Here is a 19,734-nt window from a genome sequence, read left to right as displayed (position 1 = left end):
AAAATGTAACATAATGTGAAATTTCATTAAGATCCGTTTAGCCATTGAATCATAAAAGGCAACAAACAGATAGATAGCCAGACTACTTTTACATTTATAAGATTAACATATATAAAGATTTAATTATATATAATATGTTTTAAGGTGTATATTATGGCCCCCAACAAAAAGCAAATATTTTATTTATTTACTTCTTTTCTATCTGCAATTAGCTTTCAGAGTGTGTTGTATTCTGGGCATTAGGAGATAATGCGCATCCAGTCAGGTGTCAATTTATTTATTTGTTTCAGATACAGGCTAGGCTAGGCGCTTTTTTAGTCTTGATCGACAGTTATTTGTATCCACTAGCTTCAAAGCTAGCTGGTTCTTAGGCGGCGAATCTCTGTGTATATCTTCCACTGGCTTTCTTTATATCTTCTTTGATAGGGACAAGTAAATAAATTAATAAAAAACTTACCAGCTAACCCTCTCTGGGATTTGGCTCTCCGCCCCACAACTGGTGAAGCGAGACTGAACGCTCTGTCAGATCTGGTGGGCAGTTGCAGTGTGGTGGACTGGCTTGGTTCCGAATGGCGGGCGCATATCGCTGCTTCAACCATGGAGTCGATGCTGGCCGACCTTGGTATCTGGCCGGCTGACTCACGCCTGCAAAAGATAACACGAATATTTAAACTTGCAAACATATGTATGTCCGACGTACTTAAAAGGGAATTGTATATAAAAAATATTGGACTGAATCGGCCTGATGTTGATATGTACCATGGTATATTCATTGTATAGTAAAAGAATATTAGTAGTAAGATATGATGGGCCTGGCATTATCATATAATACGTGCCATAATTACGTACGAGCACGAAGACGACACTTGTTTGATGTTCCATGGATAGAGCTGGCCAAACAGGCTCCTATTTCTCTGGCATTGAGTCTACTCAACGGTGTAGTTAGTCGATTTCCTAATCTAAACATATTTATATGTAATTTGCTGGAGTTTCATAGGATGGCTGTAGATTATTTATGTAAAATGTGAAATTAAGATTTTTTATCTTTGTGTAAGTCTGTGTATATAATAATAAGTAGTAGTAATAGTAACTAGTGTGTATAAGTATATGTATATGTATGCAATCTTCCTAAACGAGCAACACACAAGTTTCTTGCTTGTTCTTCTTGTGATGTGACAGAACAAATTGTTATGACTATTCATAAGTGCTTAAATTAAGTTTATTTGAATAAATGATTTTCTATTCTATTCTATTCCTAAGTGGGTATATTGGGAATTGTAATGCTCGCTTAGTATGACGTAAATAAATAAATAAATTATGATAAAAGTCCCTAAATAATCTAAATATATATAACTCAAAGGTGACTGACTGACATAGTGATCTATCAACGCACAGCCCAAACTACTGGACGGATCGGGCTGAAATTAAGTGAATAAATAGTAAATGAAGTTATTTGTTATTATATGTCTAGAATATATAAATATAACCACAACTATAATCATTATAATAATTATTGTCTCACCTATTATTAGAATAGTGGACGAGCGGTTTGATTTATGATGTTATTCATACTACAAGTTGTCAATTCTTTATACATGTGTATACCTAAGTAGCTATTAGCCTCAAAATACAATTGGGATTGAAAGTGATTATATTATAATTATAAACACTGTTTAAAACTTGTAACAGTGTATTTATTTTTTATTTTAAACAATGTGTGTTTAATGCGCATGGCTGTTAAATTCCAAGATTTTCACTACTTGCATACATTTTTTATGAAAGTACAGGATACAGTAATCTTACTTAGTCTAGGGAGCCTACTTATATATATACTACTAGGATTTTATTTTCTTTTTACATTCTTAAAAACTAATTTTAGAGCGTCTAAATATTGGGAGATGTTAAATATTGAGAATTAGAGCAATGAAAATTAACGAGGAGATTGATATCTCAGGCGGTATCGAACCTCGTAGCTTGAGGCGACTTCGCATCGCTTTATGTGTTCTACCAAATATACAACGTGTTTTGATGAATTATTCAGCATGATGCCTACGGCTACCTTTTACCATGGCACCGCTCGCCATCGAAAGGGAATTCATCCCCACACTTTAGGACCTAAGTGGTCTCGAACAGTTTCGGAGGAACTTCCTCCCGTGTACACATAGATTGCGGACTACCTGCCAAGGTTTTCTCGAAAGACCATAGCATGGGGTTGTTCAAGAAGGGTATTTTTAAGAGTAGAATTTAGTTTAGTTTTTTAATTTTAGTTAATTTCTGTTTTTAAATAGTAATTTGTGTAAAATTGTTCTCTACTATTATAAGTATTATTTCAAAATTAGAATTCGATATTATTTTCAAATTTAGAATAACGAAACCCGTTACTCTTTTATCATGTAATCAATCCTGAGTACCACAGAATATATCAAAAATACAATTTCCAATTTTAATTGTCAATTAGTACCTAGCAGATCGATCGTGTTTCAGATCCAAATAATTACCTATTAACAACTGCTTATTAAGTTCCTCTGGTATGATAAATATACTTAATTAAATATAATAAATATTTAATTAAGTATATATATTTAAATTAAAAATATTGCACCTAAATCCATAACAGAAATTTAAAATTAGAAGCGAAGTGTCCTATTCAATTATTGAAATACCATAATTGCGTGACCAAGGCTGAAAAATGGCTAGCAAGAGACGGAAGGTACAAATTATTATGAATATATATTTTTAAGAAGATAAGGAAACCAAACCACAATTTGTTTTGTAAGTAAATATTTAAATTTTAAATAAAATTCAATGCATTATTTAATATCTAATCTACTATAAAATACAGAATAACAAAATTAACAATGATTAATTCTGTGATCTGAAATATACTAAGGTATAAATGGTAAGGAAAGGTAAAGGATAAAAGAATATACAAAGTATATATGAGTGTATTGAAATACATGCAGAAAAATATTTCTTTATTATTTTTATATAGTTATGTAACATTACATTATATAGGGATTGATCTACGACTATCAGAAGATAAGGCAGGATACTAAACCACTGCACCATTGCAATTAACACTAGTATGTAATTTAACGTACACAATGTTAAATGCTATTTATTATATTTGCTTTATTCTCGAATCTATTCTACATTTTTAAATGAAGAATTTGAATGCAGTTTGCTACTTTGCTTTATGCTCAAATCCGAATCAAATTCTATATTATTTAATATTTAAATAAAAGAAAACTTTATCTTCTTCGATAAACATCTCTCGAATTTCCGTTGATTATATAAATACCTACCTTTAAAATGCAAGGGTGCCGCCGACGCGGCTGACGCCTCGGCGCCAGGTTGCGAGTTCCATCGTATTTGCATTTTAATAGAACTACAAAGTTTCTTGATTCTGCAGTCTGGCTCGCAAGCATTAGCCATTAAGGTTCTTAATGAAGACAAAGCGAAGTATCGGTGCGGAGTGACAGCGAGTGACTTTAGATGAATTTTCAAATAAGTTTGAAATTTGATTTTCGAATAATTTTAAATTTGGAAACGAACAATACAACACTGAACAACATCACTGTTGTATTGGTAGTAATATGTACAGGTGAATGTTTCATCAATACAATGTTTTTAATATTATAACCGCGAAGGTTTATCATTATAGATGGATAAATACGAGTAGATGGATGGATTACTCTTTTTTTAATTTTTTTGTTTGTTTTTCTTTCACACAAAAATTATTGAACGGATTTTGATAAAAAGTTACAGTAATGTAGCTTCTATATCAGATAGATTAAAAATTTCGAGCGGACACAGGTAGTTACAAATAATTTTCAAATTTGATTTTCGAATAATTTTAAGTAGTGATATGTATAGATGAATGTTTTCTCTATACAATATACATATAATATATGTGTACAAACATGATCACGAATAAATGTGTTTTTTTCTCCTGGATATGTTATATTTTTTAATTACCTGTTAACTAGTTATATTCGCCAGTTAGGGTCTATGTTGCGAAGTTTAATTAAATTTTGAATCATTAACGAAATTAATCATATCTAAAGTCGTATTATAATGTAAAGCGTTCGTAGAGTTGATAAAAACAGCATTAAAGAGGATATAATGCACGAAGAAGTTTGGTGTTAATAAATTTGTAACCCCTTGCTTATTAGTGATATGGTAAATGATCAGAAGATATTATAGAGTATGGAGACAAAACATCTAATAGAATGGGAACTCATAATGTCTTCAGTGCTATTCATGCATGCGACGGTTACCACTTACTATCAGAACGACCGATAGCTTGTTTCCGTTTCCCAATATATAAAAAATCAAAATGTTAATTTTATTAATGAAAAAAGGGAGTTCTTGCATCGTCTATTTCAACACACTCGTACACCTGCAGTCAGTTATATCACAGATAACATAATATTACATAGTTATATCAACTTGTCTTAAACGAGACCGACGTATGCAAAATGTTGCAGATGACGCAACGGTCCTATCATGTTTTTAGTTGTAGTACCTATTTGTCTTAAACAAGAAACAATCAATGTCGTCAAATTATCAGTATAATGATAGGACAATGATTGGATGCCAAAGCGATATCAGTTTAAAATCAAAACAATGGCTTTATAACTTATTTAACGGGCAAAGTTCACAAATTGTAATAAGAACATAACAAAGCGTTTCAAATTCCGGCCATTCTTGACATTTATGACAGTCTGTTAAAGTCATAATATAATAGAAAATTTAAGACAGAGGTTAAATTATTTTAGTAAATATTGATTTAATTTGTATAAAATAAATATTGAATAAATATTTATTAAAAAATTAAAGGTAAAATATTAATATTAAATGAAAATTATGACGTGACTAAGTCCAGTATAATAATATTAGATTTCTACATAATGTAAAACAAAGTCTTCCTTGCGGGACTAGATGGCGCTGTCTGAATTGTCCTGGGTCTACTACTCATTACTAACATAATCAACTCGCCAAAAAGAAAAGTTCATGGTTCTGTAGAGAATAATGTAGCGAAATAGACACCGCTTGCCAAATGGCGACAGCTATAACATCGTATCATAATGTTCGCATTTGAGTGGTGTTCTGGGTACATTTAATAGGTACACCAGATGGTCGCAACTTGGCAACCGTTCCGGACATAAACATAATGGGTGGTAAGATTAAGTATTATGTCAATTTCAAATAGGTTATTTTTTTGGAATCACTTTTTTATTCCACATCAACATTGCGCGCCGCCTGTTCTAACGGTTTACGTTGTCGGGGCACCGCACTGGTGGAGGGTGATAAGATGAACATGAGGTTAGGTCAGTTATCGTAAGAAATTTACCAGGAATTTAGCATGATGGTTTCCAGGGGAACCGCGTGGAGGTCAATATGGCTTGATATACGTGACATACGAACAATACCCCTATAAGCGGAGGTTGCCACGTACCGTCATTTGGACCGTCCCCTTTGCCGTTCATTATCTTATTAATATATATGTTCGCATTTATATATAATATAAATGCGAACGTTTGTGAGAATGGACCGATGTTTGTTACTGTTTCACGCAAAAACTAGTGAACAAATGTTGATGAAACTTTTCAGTAATATAGCTTATACATAAGAATAACATATGGGCTATAAATTTCACGCGGGTGAAACCGCGGGCACAGCTAGTATAAAATAAAAAACAACTCAAAATAATCGGAAAAGTTAAAGTATTAAGACAGATAACTTATTTATATGCTTGTATATGATAGAAATAAATGATATTAAATTTTATGTATGAGTATAGAACCTATTTCTTTATTTATTAAAGCTGGCAAGGACAAGGTCATAGTATTAACATATAAACTGAACTGCACGGAAAAAGGGACTCTATACAGATCCGGGTAAAGTTCATTTATAATTGATGCTCCCAGATGCAATACTGCATTGCATATGATAGGAGAATTCCGTGAGCTGTATGGTTCTGGCAGCAAATATATTCTATGTAAATCCTAATTGTAAATTTTACATATTATGGTATACTAGATGTTTCCCACCACTATGTCTGATTTTTTGATATAAAAGATGATACAATCTATTTTCTTACTCCTAATTGAAATACATTCAGTTATTTAGTCACTAACAGCACAGATAATATAATATTACATACTAACAGGTAATAATCTAACAGACAGATACATTTTGGTATTTATAATAGACAGAGATAATACGAGAATCGATTTATTGCATTTTGTATCAGTTTGTACAAATGTTTTAAAAAATGTATGCAAAATCAATGAAATCATAACATTATTATTACCTAATATGTACTCTATTATCTTATCGTGTTGTAGTTTGAACATTTAATTTGTTTATTTATTTTATTCTTTAATATTTATAGATAAAAAGTGTACTTATTTTGAAACTAGATGGCGTCATATGTTAAAGATTAATTATTTTTATTTTGAGCACAGATTCCCACGAGACTCCGTGTGAATCTCGTCACTTTCCAGTTACACTGGAATTCCGAAATTTCTTTCTTAGTGATGTATTAAGAGACTTCACGATTAATTAATCCAGAGTGATTAATTATATAGTGTTCTAATTAATAAATCATCTTTGAAAATGTAAGAAAAACCTCTAGTAACGTTAACGGATACAACTTGTGTGTTTTTAATAAGGAAACTATTTAGGTAAGAGGAATGAAACTCTGGGGATATACGGAAAGTTTAAAACACTCATTATGTTACTTATAGTTAAAGTTCTTATTGCTAATAAGTTAAGGGCGAAAGTTGCATAATTCTCAGCTAATCCAAATCCAGAGTCTCGTGTCTTAATAACTTGCTTAGCCCTCAGCTTACCGAAGTTTTATACGATATAGTAGTGATCGCAACTTTGTTTGCAACGAGGGTAAGACTCTTTTAAATTTTGGAGACATTATGTATTTTTACTATAAACTTTCAACCCCTTTGGGGTGAAAAGGGTTTGAAGAAAATATTTAAATTTTCTTTCAGATGAAAGATGGTATAGTATATATATAAGTCCTTCCTCGTGATGAAATCTATATTTATGTCAAATTTCGTTAAGATCCATTCAGCCCTTCAGTCATGACAATGTAACATACAGACAGACACAATTAGTAGTAGTAAAGTATTAGTAGTGTCATAATATTAATACGAGAAACAAAAACATTTTACTCCTTTTTACGAAAATAAAATCACGCCGATGAAGGATATGAAATTTTCTACACTTATAGTTCATATAAAATAGAAAAGAACTACAGAATGCAAATTTTGCATAAAACATACATACAAGCATTATATTACACGTTTATAATACTCAAACATATAATTAAAAAAATACAAAATAGTTTATTTAAAAACAAAAGATACGATACACAAAGTGCGTTAACATTTTAAGTTTATACCGATCTACAGGTTGTATTATATATAAATAAATAATAATATTGAACTGTCGGAAAGTCATAACAATAAATATTTAAATGAAAACCGCCCCTTAACTCTGGCAGGAACAGCAACAATGAAAATTTAAATATTTCTCCATTTCTATTATTATCTATTTATTAAAACTTTATTTAAATTTGTTAGAAATGCCAGACTTAATACAGTTGAGATTTTCTACCAGTTAATATTTGGAATCACAGAAATACTCGAAATAAATTATTTGGTAATTAAATAAATAAAATTAATAAATTGCTTTTTGACTGCAATAATAAAAAGTAACATTTAGATTTTTTATATACTCCGTATTACAATATGTTATATTTTATATTACTTTATCGTTTACTTGTAGCTAGCTAATTATTAAAGTTAATAAAAGAAGAAAATATACAACAATGTAATGATTACAACAATTAAAAGCAAAACTACAAGAATGTAATCAGAAAGTTCACGATTTTAGAAGTTCATCTTGGACAGATGAAGAAATAACGGGATGGCCGTATGGAAAGAGGATTGATGCATTTCATTTTGATTATAGTTTTTATTTTTAAATAAAGAATTAAAAGAGTTGACAGAATGACGTAAGACTATAGGTGGCGAAAGTTTATAGGTGTGGTAGGATGGATTGATTGATGCTTGTTACTCTTTCACGGAAAAACTACTAAATAGATTTTAATGAAACTACAATAACATAGCTTATACATCAGAATAGCACAGAGGCTACAAATTTCATGCGGATGAATCCGCGGGCACAGCTAATCAATAATATATGTATACTCGTTTACTATAGACCTTATAAATTTGTCTTGCTTGTATTCCAGATACGTAAAAAAAGTTAGGTGTCGAATTTTTAAACCCGTAACAAAGACCGGTTCAGTAAACACTCACCCATAACGTACAGATTCAACTTAAGTAGACCATTTCCAAAGTATAAAAGACCTTATGGTTTCTCATTTCTCCTCATTAAGATATCACGTTAATATCCGGACAGCATTTGTTTGAATGAAAGCGAGATAGGGACGCGTTCGCGATTTATAAAAGACATATGGAGCAAAGGAAACTTAATGCACTGCCTAAATGAACAGCACAGAATACCCATGTTTGAAATTATTTCCATTCAATAACCCAGATTAATGTTGTAAATGCTTAAGCATGTCTGTCTGGTAACTTATTTTTTTTACTAAATGGCGTAGACTAAACGGCGGATGATTGTGAAGATAAAATCTATTACGATCATGGATGGACATAGGATATTTTTTATCCCAAAGAAAGCAGACGAAGTCGCGAGTAAATAATAATAATACTCGTATGTGTGGATAATCCATTTAGCGCCATCTAGAGCCAATACAACTAGATACCAGACAACTTGTATAAATACAAGCATAATATACATAGAAAACACTTATACTCATGAATACAAATGTTTACATCGTGCGTGGAATCGAACCTGCGATATAATATGGGTTGATAAACCAGATGTTAAACTAATAAAATATATAAACCCGAGATAAGATAATAATATAGTTACACATTTATTATTATTATAGATGAATATGGGGTCAGGTCAGTTAGCCCATCGTGACAAATTCATCAGGAATGTGATATGATGGTTTCTAGGGGAAACCACGTGTAGGTCAACCTGGCATGGTATATTGCTAGCAATGGGGTCATCAGTCCAAATTATTGACAATCCCTTTCCCTCCGATGATGCGGGTTAGGCAAAAAGAACTGTATACCATTTTTACCAAAATTAGACTCCATAAGTCACAGCTGGTAGCTTTATAATTGACAAGTGATGTAGCTTTAATCCATTGTATTTGATAATGTAATACCGTCCCTTAGATATAGAACAAAGTTATCATTAAGCGTGGGAAACTCCACATGGCCGGTATTTGTCACAGAATATCCTACTTCAATTCTGTTACACAATCCTATCGGCGTTTCCTGTAAAGCCAGGATTTACTGTGGCATGCAATGCAATGTATTTAGATGTATGTGACAATGAATTTCAGCAAGGACGTCCTCTAGGGGAATAAATATTCCGGACGATGTCCACAAAAGGCATAATTAAGCTTTAAGTAAAAGCATTTAAGCTTATCTATACATATACATAAAATTGAAGTGTCTGTTTGTAATATTGAAATAACCGTTTTTTACTACATGCATATGAATATAAACACGGTATATACACCAAAATAACATTTTTTACCATTTTTGTCTGTATGTCTGTCTGTTTGTTCCGGCTAATCTCAGAAATGGCTGAACTGATTTTTACGGAACTATTATTGACGTAGTAGGACTAGTATAGGTAGCTGATGTAGTAAGGAGTAACTTATAGCTACTTTTATTATAGAAAAATATAGTTAAATTCCACGCGGACGAAGTCGCGTGTACAGATAGTTTATATATATAACTGCAATGTCAAACGTGCTGACACCCCACCTGTTGCTAAGTGGCTTCGGTGGTCTAGCGGTTTAGTATATCGCTTTAATTCCAATGGTCGTGGGTTCGATTCTACGCACGATAGAAACAGAGATAACAATGCCAACTTTTAACAAAGTCTATCTGCGTAAAACTTATAAATTGGGATCGGCGATAAGTTAAGTACTAAAACGAATAAGAAATCTTATTACCAGCTACACATATGTTTTAGTTTTAAACATAAGTGTATTTATTATTTAACAAATGTGATGCAAATTTTTGTGATAATAAATAAATGAAAATAAAATTAAAAATAAATAAATACAGTATATATTATAAAACAAAGTCGCTGTCCCTGTCTGTTCCTATTAATGCTTAAATGTTTAAAATTACGCAACGGATTTTGAAACTTTTTTTTTAAAAGATAGAGTGATTCAAGAGGAACCATTATATATATATATATACATATAGCACACACGTGCGAAGCCGGGGCGAGTAGCTATATATAAATCTATGTACAGATAGTTTACTTAGAATATTAGGAAATGCATCCATATCGCAATTAAATTAATTGTAGTGTGAACGTAGCAAAGTATGAAAGAATGAGTGAATGACATAAGTAGGTGGAGTGAAAAGGAGTGATTGGGAGAATGGACGATTATTAAAAGATGGAGAAAACACGAAAAGGCGTGTTACTATTAAAAATGTTTTGTATTAATAATAAGACAAAAAACTTTCTTAAATACCAGATTTTATTAAAAAAACACATCAATCCCCACATATATGTTTATCTATAATGTCCGAACAACCGTTTTTCTCTTCGTTCATAATCTGTGGTGATTTGTAGAAGAGGATTTCCTTATAGCACGAAAGTGGGAGATAAAAACTTTTTTGCGGGAAGCGCCTACCTAGTTGATGGATTACGAGCATTTGTTGATGACCTTTGACTTGAGTATTTAACTTTATGGCCGTTTCTTTCTTACTAGTCGCCTACTGACCGAGATTCTATTATACTTTCACGTAGTAGTAGTATATAATATTATATTATCTGTGGTAATAGTAATGTATTATTATTAATGTAATTTTGTAATACAAGTAAGTTTCAACAAGTATATCAGCGCGGCTCATCGAGTTTACTTGTGACCCGAAAGCTGGTAACTTTGCCCAGAGGGTAAGTATGGCCATTCAAAGAGACGTCAGTACCTTGGGTACGCTGCCTCGATGTACCGCTTTGAATTACAATGATTGTTTTTTTTATTGTGAATGTTTATATATGTCATTATTTATTTATAATAGGTTAATAGAATTTGTATAAGTAATTCTGTGTAAAAAAATATGGTATATGTTAAGAAGCATGATATATTGTGTAACTGTATCTTATGTTGATTGTTAGCTATAGACCTCCTTTCATATTTATTTTCTTATTTTGAACCATGTTTTTTATATTCAACTTTTGAAATTTATATCTTTTGTTTAATTGTGTGAAATATACTGCCAATGATTTGTGACTTAGTTATTTATTTTACCTTGAAATAAGACATTGCCAGCCGTATTACTGGTGATCCACAAAAATAAATTAATTAATGAAGTTTCTATTGTCAAAGAATATGTACAAAACATATATTCGTGTATCAAACGTACGTAAAAGTATATCTTACGATTGGTTGTGTGCGTAATATTTTTTTACTAACCTATATTATTATTATAGGAGCAAAGATTTGATTGTTTGTTTGCATTAAACAGGCTCCAAAACAGGATCGATTTGAAAATTTCTTTTACCGTTAGAATCCTACATTATTCCTGTTGAAAATAAGTGATAGTATATTGCGGATCTGTATGAAAATTACCGTAAACCAACTTGTGAAAAAATAACAAAAAATCCATCGTGTACGCAGCGGAAGTTATTGACAATAAAGCAAAGTGATATACAGCAGCTTTATAGAGGACATCAATATTGAAGCTATATAAAATTATATATATATTTGTGTTAATTTTTTTTGTAATGTAATCACATTTTTTATACCTACAAACCTATATCACCTGAACTTACGCGAGCGTCGCCACGTAATATATACACTTTACAATAATATGATTTACATATATAAAGATACATATAATATATGTAATATTAGGAGTATTTTCTGAAATTAGTTCTATACCTTCACTGAATGAGCCCTTCAAATGCTCTAATTACGGCTTGAAAGGCTGATTATGGTATTTGTAATAAATCATGTCTTATTCTTTTGTGAATATATCTATAGAGGCCTTCCAAGAAGTTTGTCGTTGAAATATAAGCCTTCTTGTTTCGTTGGTTAACTGAATAATAATAATTCGTCATTCTAAACACATGGCCGTATAGTAAGAAATTTCTTTCTTCATCATATAACATCCATGTTTTGCTAAAGCCCGCGTGTTTGAATATATTACCCCGTCAAAAGGAAGATATATAATATATATATATAATCTGTACTTCCAAATCAATATTATAACTGATAATGCTTATACCCGTTATACACGTCTGTTTTTTAAGATTTTGGACTCCTACCATTCGCCATTTTTCGGATTACTCTAACGTGGGCAACATTAGAGTTGATCTGTACAGCTTCACCGGACTATAGGGGGCGAGTGCAAAAGGCACTTCAAACCCGCGGATGGAACGGAACGGCTGAAGGCCATCTTCCGTCTGACGGATACGAGAGTCTGAGGGCACAGCTAGGAGTTCGAACCTCGGCTCAGGTCGTCGTAATTTGGGACGGATTTCGATCGAAATGGGTCATCCACGATGTTAAATTTGCCAATCATCATTTGAATTTTTACATTCGCTATTTGATATTTCGCCATGCTTAATACGCCATTCACCGTTTTATAAATTATGTTCGCAATTTAACATCATGTTTGCAGTTTGGCTGCTTTGTCTACTGCAAAATAATTCTAAACGTTAATTACTATTATTGACACTATATTTTTTTCTAGAAATGTGAAAAATATATTTGGAAAATGAGAAAACACAGAATATGCAAATATTTAATTAGCACAGAACACGAATGCCAATATTTCATTTTGCATTAAATATTTGACAAATTAATACGCTGTAGATCTGATAGAATCGAGGATCGTAATTCCGCGTCCCTCGCTAAAAGTTTCAAACTGATAAGTCTGTTATTACCCAAGTAATTAATCCTAAAAGCCCGGAATGGATTGGATTTTATTTAATTTGCTTCCCAAATTTTATTTAATTCTTTCAATGATGTCGTGTAAAACCTTTGTTAAGACCATCTATTTAAAGAAGTATTTAAATTACAAATCTATTCAAATCTATATCTATATTATTGAAATTACCTATTATTGTTATATTTTTCGAATTTGAAAATAGAACATGGTTTCTGTATATTATTTACCTACTTTGAAAATTGAAATTAGTATATATTTTTAAATTAAATTGATTATTTTTATAATATGCCAGTATTATTGCAGGAAACTATTATATTAAACTGAAAATGTAAACATCATTATATAGTCTCCATACTTTCAATCAGCTGTTTATTCAATAATTTCACATGGAATTTCCGGGGTTATGTCATTCCCGGATATCCGGTTCAATCAATAGCGACCCGGATAACGGGGACGTGAATTAATGAACTATTCATTGTCGTTTGCAAATATTTACTTGTACCTATATGACATTATTACTATATGTATATATACATTTCTACTTATTAAATTAATTTTATTTTCATTTATTTATTTCAGGTCATAATGAATAATTTAAATTGTTTGTATGTTTCTTAAGTTGTGGCTATAATGCTAAACGCTTTTAGGTGAAGCTCAATTATGTGTACTGATGCACTTTATGGATTTATAAAATAAATATGGTGAATATATTATTTATTCGCCATTAAGTCTTGTTTTTTTTTTGAGATATAAGTTAGCCTATGTCCGTTTCCGATGCAATCTTTAATGGCACCATATTTAATTAAGATTCGATTAATAATGAAAAGATAACAAAACAACAAAACGTATAAATAGACCATACCGTATTAAAACATTAGTACATATTAGTACGGACATATGGTGATAAAAATACATAAAATAACTATAATAACAGTTGTAGAAAGAGATACTCTGTAACTTTAAAATAAAATAATTGAACGGGCAATAACGCAATCGCTTTTTCAACACCATTCATAAAAATACTGGTGATGAGTAACCATTTAAATATGTATGTTCAAATATATTCTTAATTTGAATTAATTACAATACATTAAAAATGACTTAATACAATATACTAAAAATTACAAATATTGGTAATTTTCTAAAAGTCACTCTAAAGCTTAAACATTAAAGTCTGTTTTCAAATATTTCTTTTTTTTAAGTAATTTCCTGATTCATCATACTCGTGCACGAGTGCTGCTTGTAGGGATTGATCTGCTCTAAACACTACGACTGACTTAATCTTATTGTGTATTTATATTTGACCCTAATAAATTAGTGCTAGGTGGTAGTTTGTATTCACAGGTTTCGACTTGAAATGTAAAGTTATAACGATTATTTAAAAGAGCACCACATAAGTTTCTTACTCATATTTCTTGTGATGAGACAGTTTTCCTAATGAGCGGTAGATTAAAAAGTTAAAAGTTTATTTGAATAAAGGATTTTTATTCCATTATCTCAATAATTTAAGACATATAAAATGAACTAAGAAAATGAAGAATATGAAATACAAACAGACATGGCTGTACGAGTATAGTTTCTTTTACTAATAGAAAAACAGTGCAGAAAAAAGTAAACGATTTATTGTTTTGAAATAAAAACAAATATTCAAATATAGAATCAATTTCGGTTTTGGAAGTTCAAACTGTCGACGTGTTAGCAGCGTGTCGGTGTCGGTGTTGGCGTGATTGAAAGTGACACTCGCGCCGAGCAGCGTCGATTCGAATTACAGGCTTCAATGAACACGCACGCTATTTGAAAATCACGCACTACACCTACGCGACTGTGAATCTGTTACGGAATGAATTAATTAAATTATTCATTTTACTTTTAATGTTCTTGATGTTGGTATTCTTGTCTAAATATAATATAAAATATTACAAAAGAAAGGGGAGCATTGTTTTTTATTTGTTTGTTTAAAATTGCTTAAAATCGCTATAATAATCAACTGAAAAAATAACACGGGGAGTATTACTTTCTCAGTTAATTATTATGGTAACAGACGGTTACCATTTAATGGTAAATGGGATTAATATTAAATGAAGCATATCCTAGTTAGCTATTTTTGCGTGATCCATCCATCCATCTATTCATACATACTTACAAACTTTCGCGTTTATAATATTAGTAAGATCTAGTAACTTGTTTGTCTTTCCAATAATAATATATATATATCAATTCTTTACTTGGAAAACCTTGTAATCTCAAGATCTGTAGCAAACTTCGCGTTATTTAATTTCGTTTAGGTGCTTCAAAATCACAAACAATTAATGTATACGACAAAGTTCTACGCTAAGCCAATTACGGTTAAATGAATCAACATAAATTAACCGTGTAACGTATATACGTTGTAATTTAACGGTCTCCATCTGATAGCTTCGGTTGGGGTGTTCCGAATCACGTTTGAAGTATACTTAATGAAATGTATAAAATAATATGGAGATAAGTTTCACAAAATATATAAAAAAAAATTATTAAATTAAATGGAGTCTACTCTAAAGCTTTACTGTTTAAATAAACGAAGTAATAACATTTTATCAAGCACATTATTGAATTTATATTGTAAGTCAAATAAAATAGCAAATTCGCTCCTTTTGTTTGTCTGTTTTTCCGACATAATAATATATAACAGTTCATACTAATATCATAAATGCGACCTAGACCTAGAGGACAAGCGGGTTAGTAAATACTATTTGGAAAGAATCAGATCAATAGCGGTGTATTCACCAGGAATTAATCACGATGGTTACCAAGTGGATCGTGTGTGATACATCCCCTTTAATTCTCTTCCAATACCAAATTATGTAGCAAGTAGACAATGTTAAACATTGAATATAAAACTATTTTCGTCGGACCTTTGCAATTTATGTGACATATCAGACCCATTTCAGGCTAGACTGGTTTAGGGACTATTTCAAATATCGATTTACAATAGTTAAAACCCAGGGGGCATTCCAAATTCAAATTCTTTAAGAGAACTTTGAATATTGAATACTTTATTTACAAAAGCATGGGCACAAATTAGTTATTTTAATTAAATACTTGTAAACAAGATATCTGGCCTAGTAGGGATGGAAATATATTTATAGTTTTTAGGCACAGAACGAACTTCATAGGTAGTTCTTCGAATTTTAGTGTAATATTATATATTTTTGCTGTTATTACATGAAATTTTTTTCATGTAGTTATATATATATACTTTGGAAAAGGAGTTTCTATATTCGACTGAATATTTTTTTAATAGATATCTTACATAATTTTTAATTTAATGATAGAACTAATTTGAAAATAAAATAGAACCAAAAGAACTACTATTACCAGACCCTTTGTAGAATTAAAAATTAAAAATTACTGGATAGTAATAAATAATAATGTATAAAAAAATGGCAATATAATATACATATAGCAGTCTTGCTATATGTATATTATATTTCAATTTTTATGTAGTGGTTCCACTATAAGTAGAATAAATTTTAATATGAAACTTTGCAACCTTTTTTTAGAAACATTATTGTTTGTAACACAGATTCAATTTTGATTTAGTTCTCGTAAGCATTGTGCCCACTCTTATAGAGTGGGCACAAACGTAGCGATAATTACTCTGTGATTGGTAGGGTTTTAAAGAAATGTTAAAATATTTAATTAAAATATACATTCGAAAAACACTAGAGACTCTAAAATGCAGATTTAGATGAATCACAATAGGACTTTTTTTGTGTAATCTGATAATGAAAATATACTACATAGTTTGTTAATATTACGTTCTCCCCATGGGATGCCTACTTAACTTGTCGAGTTACAGACCAACTAATAAAACAATCAAATCCTACGATAATTCGTCTGAACTGACGTATCTAGGCTATCGAAGTAGAGTTCCAAATGTCGGCGAATATTGACTAGTTGTATGTATGGGGAATGTCTGATTTACGGGGCTACGACTGTGCTACGGTGCTACAGAACCGCTACGTAAACGATATTTGCAGAAACAACAGCTCAAAACCGTTGTCGTATTTGCAAAGTTCATTATCTATTACAGCGTATTCCAGGCTATATTTCAATACTGTGTACTATATTGCTATAAAATAATACAATAAAACATTTATTATTGATTATTAAATAGACTTTAAAATTGTACGCTTAAAGTCTATCTTCAATTGAATTGTATTGTTCAAAATGCAGTTTATCTATAAGCATTAGATATAGCGAAGGGCACTTGGCTGTAATCAAGTGTACACCTCTCTTTTTTTTTAATTTGATATTCGCCGGAGTCACACTTTCGTGTCTTAGATATAAGCGGCTGTAAAAATAAAGACTGTAAAAGTAATGGTGTACCTGTATGTTTACGTACTAAATCAAGTGGCACTCGATACTAAAAGTATCGTTACGTTACTTTAGATACAAATGACAGTCACCATACTTTAAGACTTTTTTTCTTGCCGTGACTCTACTTTTGCTAAGATATGTACGAAGCGTGTTCTGGGGTTTTTAGCTAGTAGGATATTGGTAGTATCTGCTAGTCAAACCCCAACCAAACAGACTATGCGAATAAAAAAAAATAAAAATGTGAACTGGAAGAAAAAGGATGCTCCGATATTTTACTAGTTTTAAACAAAATACTGAATGTAATAATTGATTTAATACATGCGTTGCCTTTAAACTGTACTACACCTCAAAACATTCCAAAGCAATGTTTGGTTTTAATTTGCTTAATTTAGGGTGGTCGGAGAGTGGAAGACACTCTTCCTATGTGAATGCGTATTTCTCCTTCCTTTTTCGTAAATTATTTTCTTTTCTAAAATACAGTCCTCTGTCTATATTTATTTATTCTTTATACGGATTCGTAATTTAAAATTTGAAGAAAGAATTTTTCTATTCTATTCTAAACGAGATAGTTATATATAATAGTTTAAAATAACGGTTCCGAACGTGTCAAATGAGAGTGTTTCTTTCTAGTGTCATATAAACCAGTATGTCAGAAATAAATATGTTTAGGACAAAACCCACTGTCATACCCAGGCGTCTCTTGACACGGTCGCGACCCACGTCACTGACAGCATAATAATTATTTTAATTCATCTTTTTACGTCTGAAATGGTGAATGGATGTAGAGGCTGAAGAAGATGTCTCAACTGTAATGCAACATAAGTAATGACTATGGGAGGAAACATCTAGCATATGATACCTACTCACAACTATGTTATCGACACTCAGGTTATATCCTAACTGCAAATCATACAAAAATGTTTATTCATATAAAAATGATTATTAAACATATTGATATATAAATAAATAAATGATCCTGGACAATTAACACAACGCTATCTAGTCCCACGGTAAGCAGTGCTTATGTTAAGGGTATTGGAGAACTGATATAAATACTTCGTTTTTTTTGTCAAACATAATATGCATATAAAACACCTAAACCGATATAAACAATCAATATAAATGTATACACTGAGCGAGGAATCGAACTCGTGACCGAAGAAACTAAAGCGGTGTGCTAAACCGCTAGACCGAGGCCGTCGAATTCAATTCTTAAAAATATTTGTAATCCCGTTTAATGTCTGCCAATGACACGTGTACGAGGTATATTTATCACGAACTTCACTCGAGATCACGGGGCAAATAACCGTGAAATTTTATAGAGTAGGTAGCCCACGGGATCAATATGGGTCCAGGCGATTTATGAAACAATCCCGGGTCAGTTCAGGCCCATTATTTGAATGACGCAAAATTATCGCGCGCTTTATTGTCATTTAGGAGCTAAGGGATGACGATTTTTTAGTACATTACACTATTAGCTGGGGGCAGAAATTAATATAGTCGGAGATACGGCGTAGGAAATATAGATCGGCTATTTAATGATTACTATGTTTATATATTGGATTATTATCTAATATGTAAATTATAAAGTACATTTAAAAATAATATCTAAGGACAATTCACACAGTGGCATCTAGTCCCAAGTTAAGCAGAGATTGGGTCGTGGATACTATATATTTATTATATATATATACATTTTATTTGTAAAAACATACATAATATTCATATAATACTCCTAAATCGATACAAACAATCAAACTCATGAATACAAATGTTTATACCGTGCGAGTACTCGAACCCCTGACCCTCCCGTAAGGCGATGTGCTAAACCGCTAAATAACCGACGCAGATATCGCACATGTGTTGGTTTGCTAAATTCAGAGTTTATCTTGTTAAATAAAAAAAAAACAACATGAAAGTGTATATACACTTTCATGTTGTTTTTTTTTATTTTGTAAGACGAAAGAATATTACACCAAGTATTTAGAAAGAAAAACTAACCTAATTATTGAAGAGCTACCTATAACAGAAAAATACCCACATAATTGTAACCTGCGAAATCTACTTATTATCTAACAGATGAATATTGTCATTATCAGGAGAAATGGGTTAGTAATGTGGATTAATAATCCTATTGTACTATGTCAGGTTGACCTCCAAACGGTTCCCTCTAGAAACCGTCGTGATAGGTTCCTGGTGATTTTGCCACGATGGGCTAACTAACCTGACCTCATGTTCATCTTATCATCCTTCGGGGTACCAGACCCCGCGAGCGTGTACCGTTAGAGCAGGCGGGTGAACCATTTCATAATCATCCCAT

At 31.4% G+C, this 19,734-nt stretch overlaps 1 protein-coding gene across 1 annotated transcript in view; it reads right to left on the bottom strand.

The window, feature by feature from the left end:
- Positions 1 to 19,734, bottom strand: part of LOC131843847 (ankyrin repeat and fibronectin type-III domain-containing protein 1-like) — a 273,742-nt gene that overhangs the window by 95,595 nt on the left and 158,413 nt on the right. Inside the window, exon 6 of the mRNA XM_059192602.1 lies at positions 458 to 645. Within this exon, the coding sequence (XP_059048585.1) occupies positions 458 to 645 (188 nt within the window). The remainder of the gene's footprint in view (positions 1 to 457; positions 646 to 19,734) is intronic.

Source organism: Achroia grisella, unplaced genomic scaffold, assembly GCF_030625045.1.
Source record: "Achroia grisella isolate CSIRO2021 unplaced genomic scaffold, CSIRO_AGI_Agris_v1 utg352, whole genome shotgun sequence".
NCBI classification, from domain to species: domain Eukaryota; kingdom Metazoa; phylum Arthropoda; class Insecta; order Lepidoptera; family Pyralidae; genus Achroia; species Achroia grisella.
This window is presented reverse-complemented; position numbering and strand designations above follow the sequence as displayed.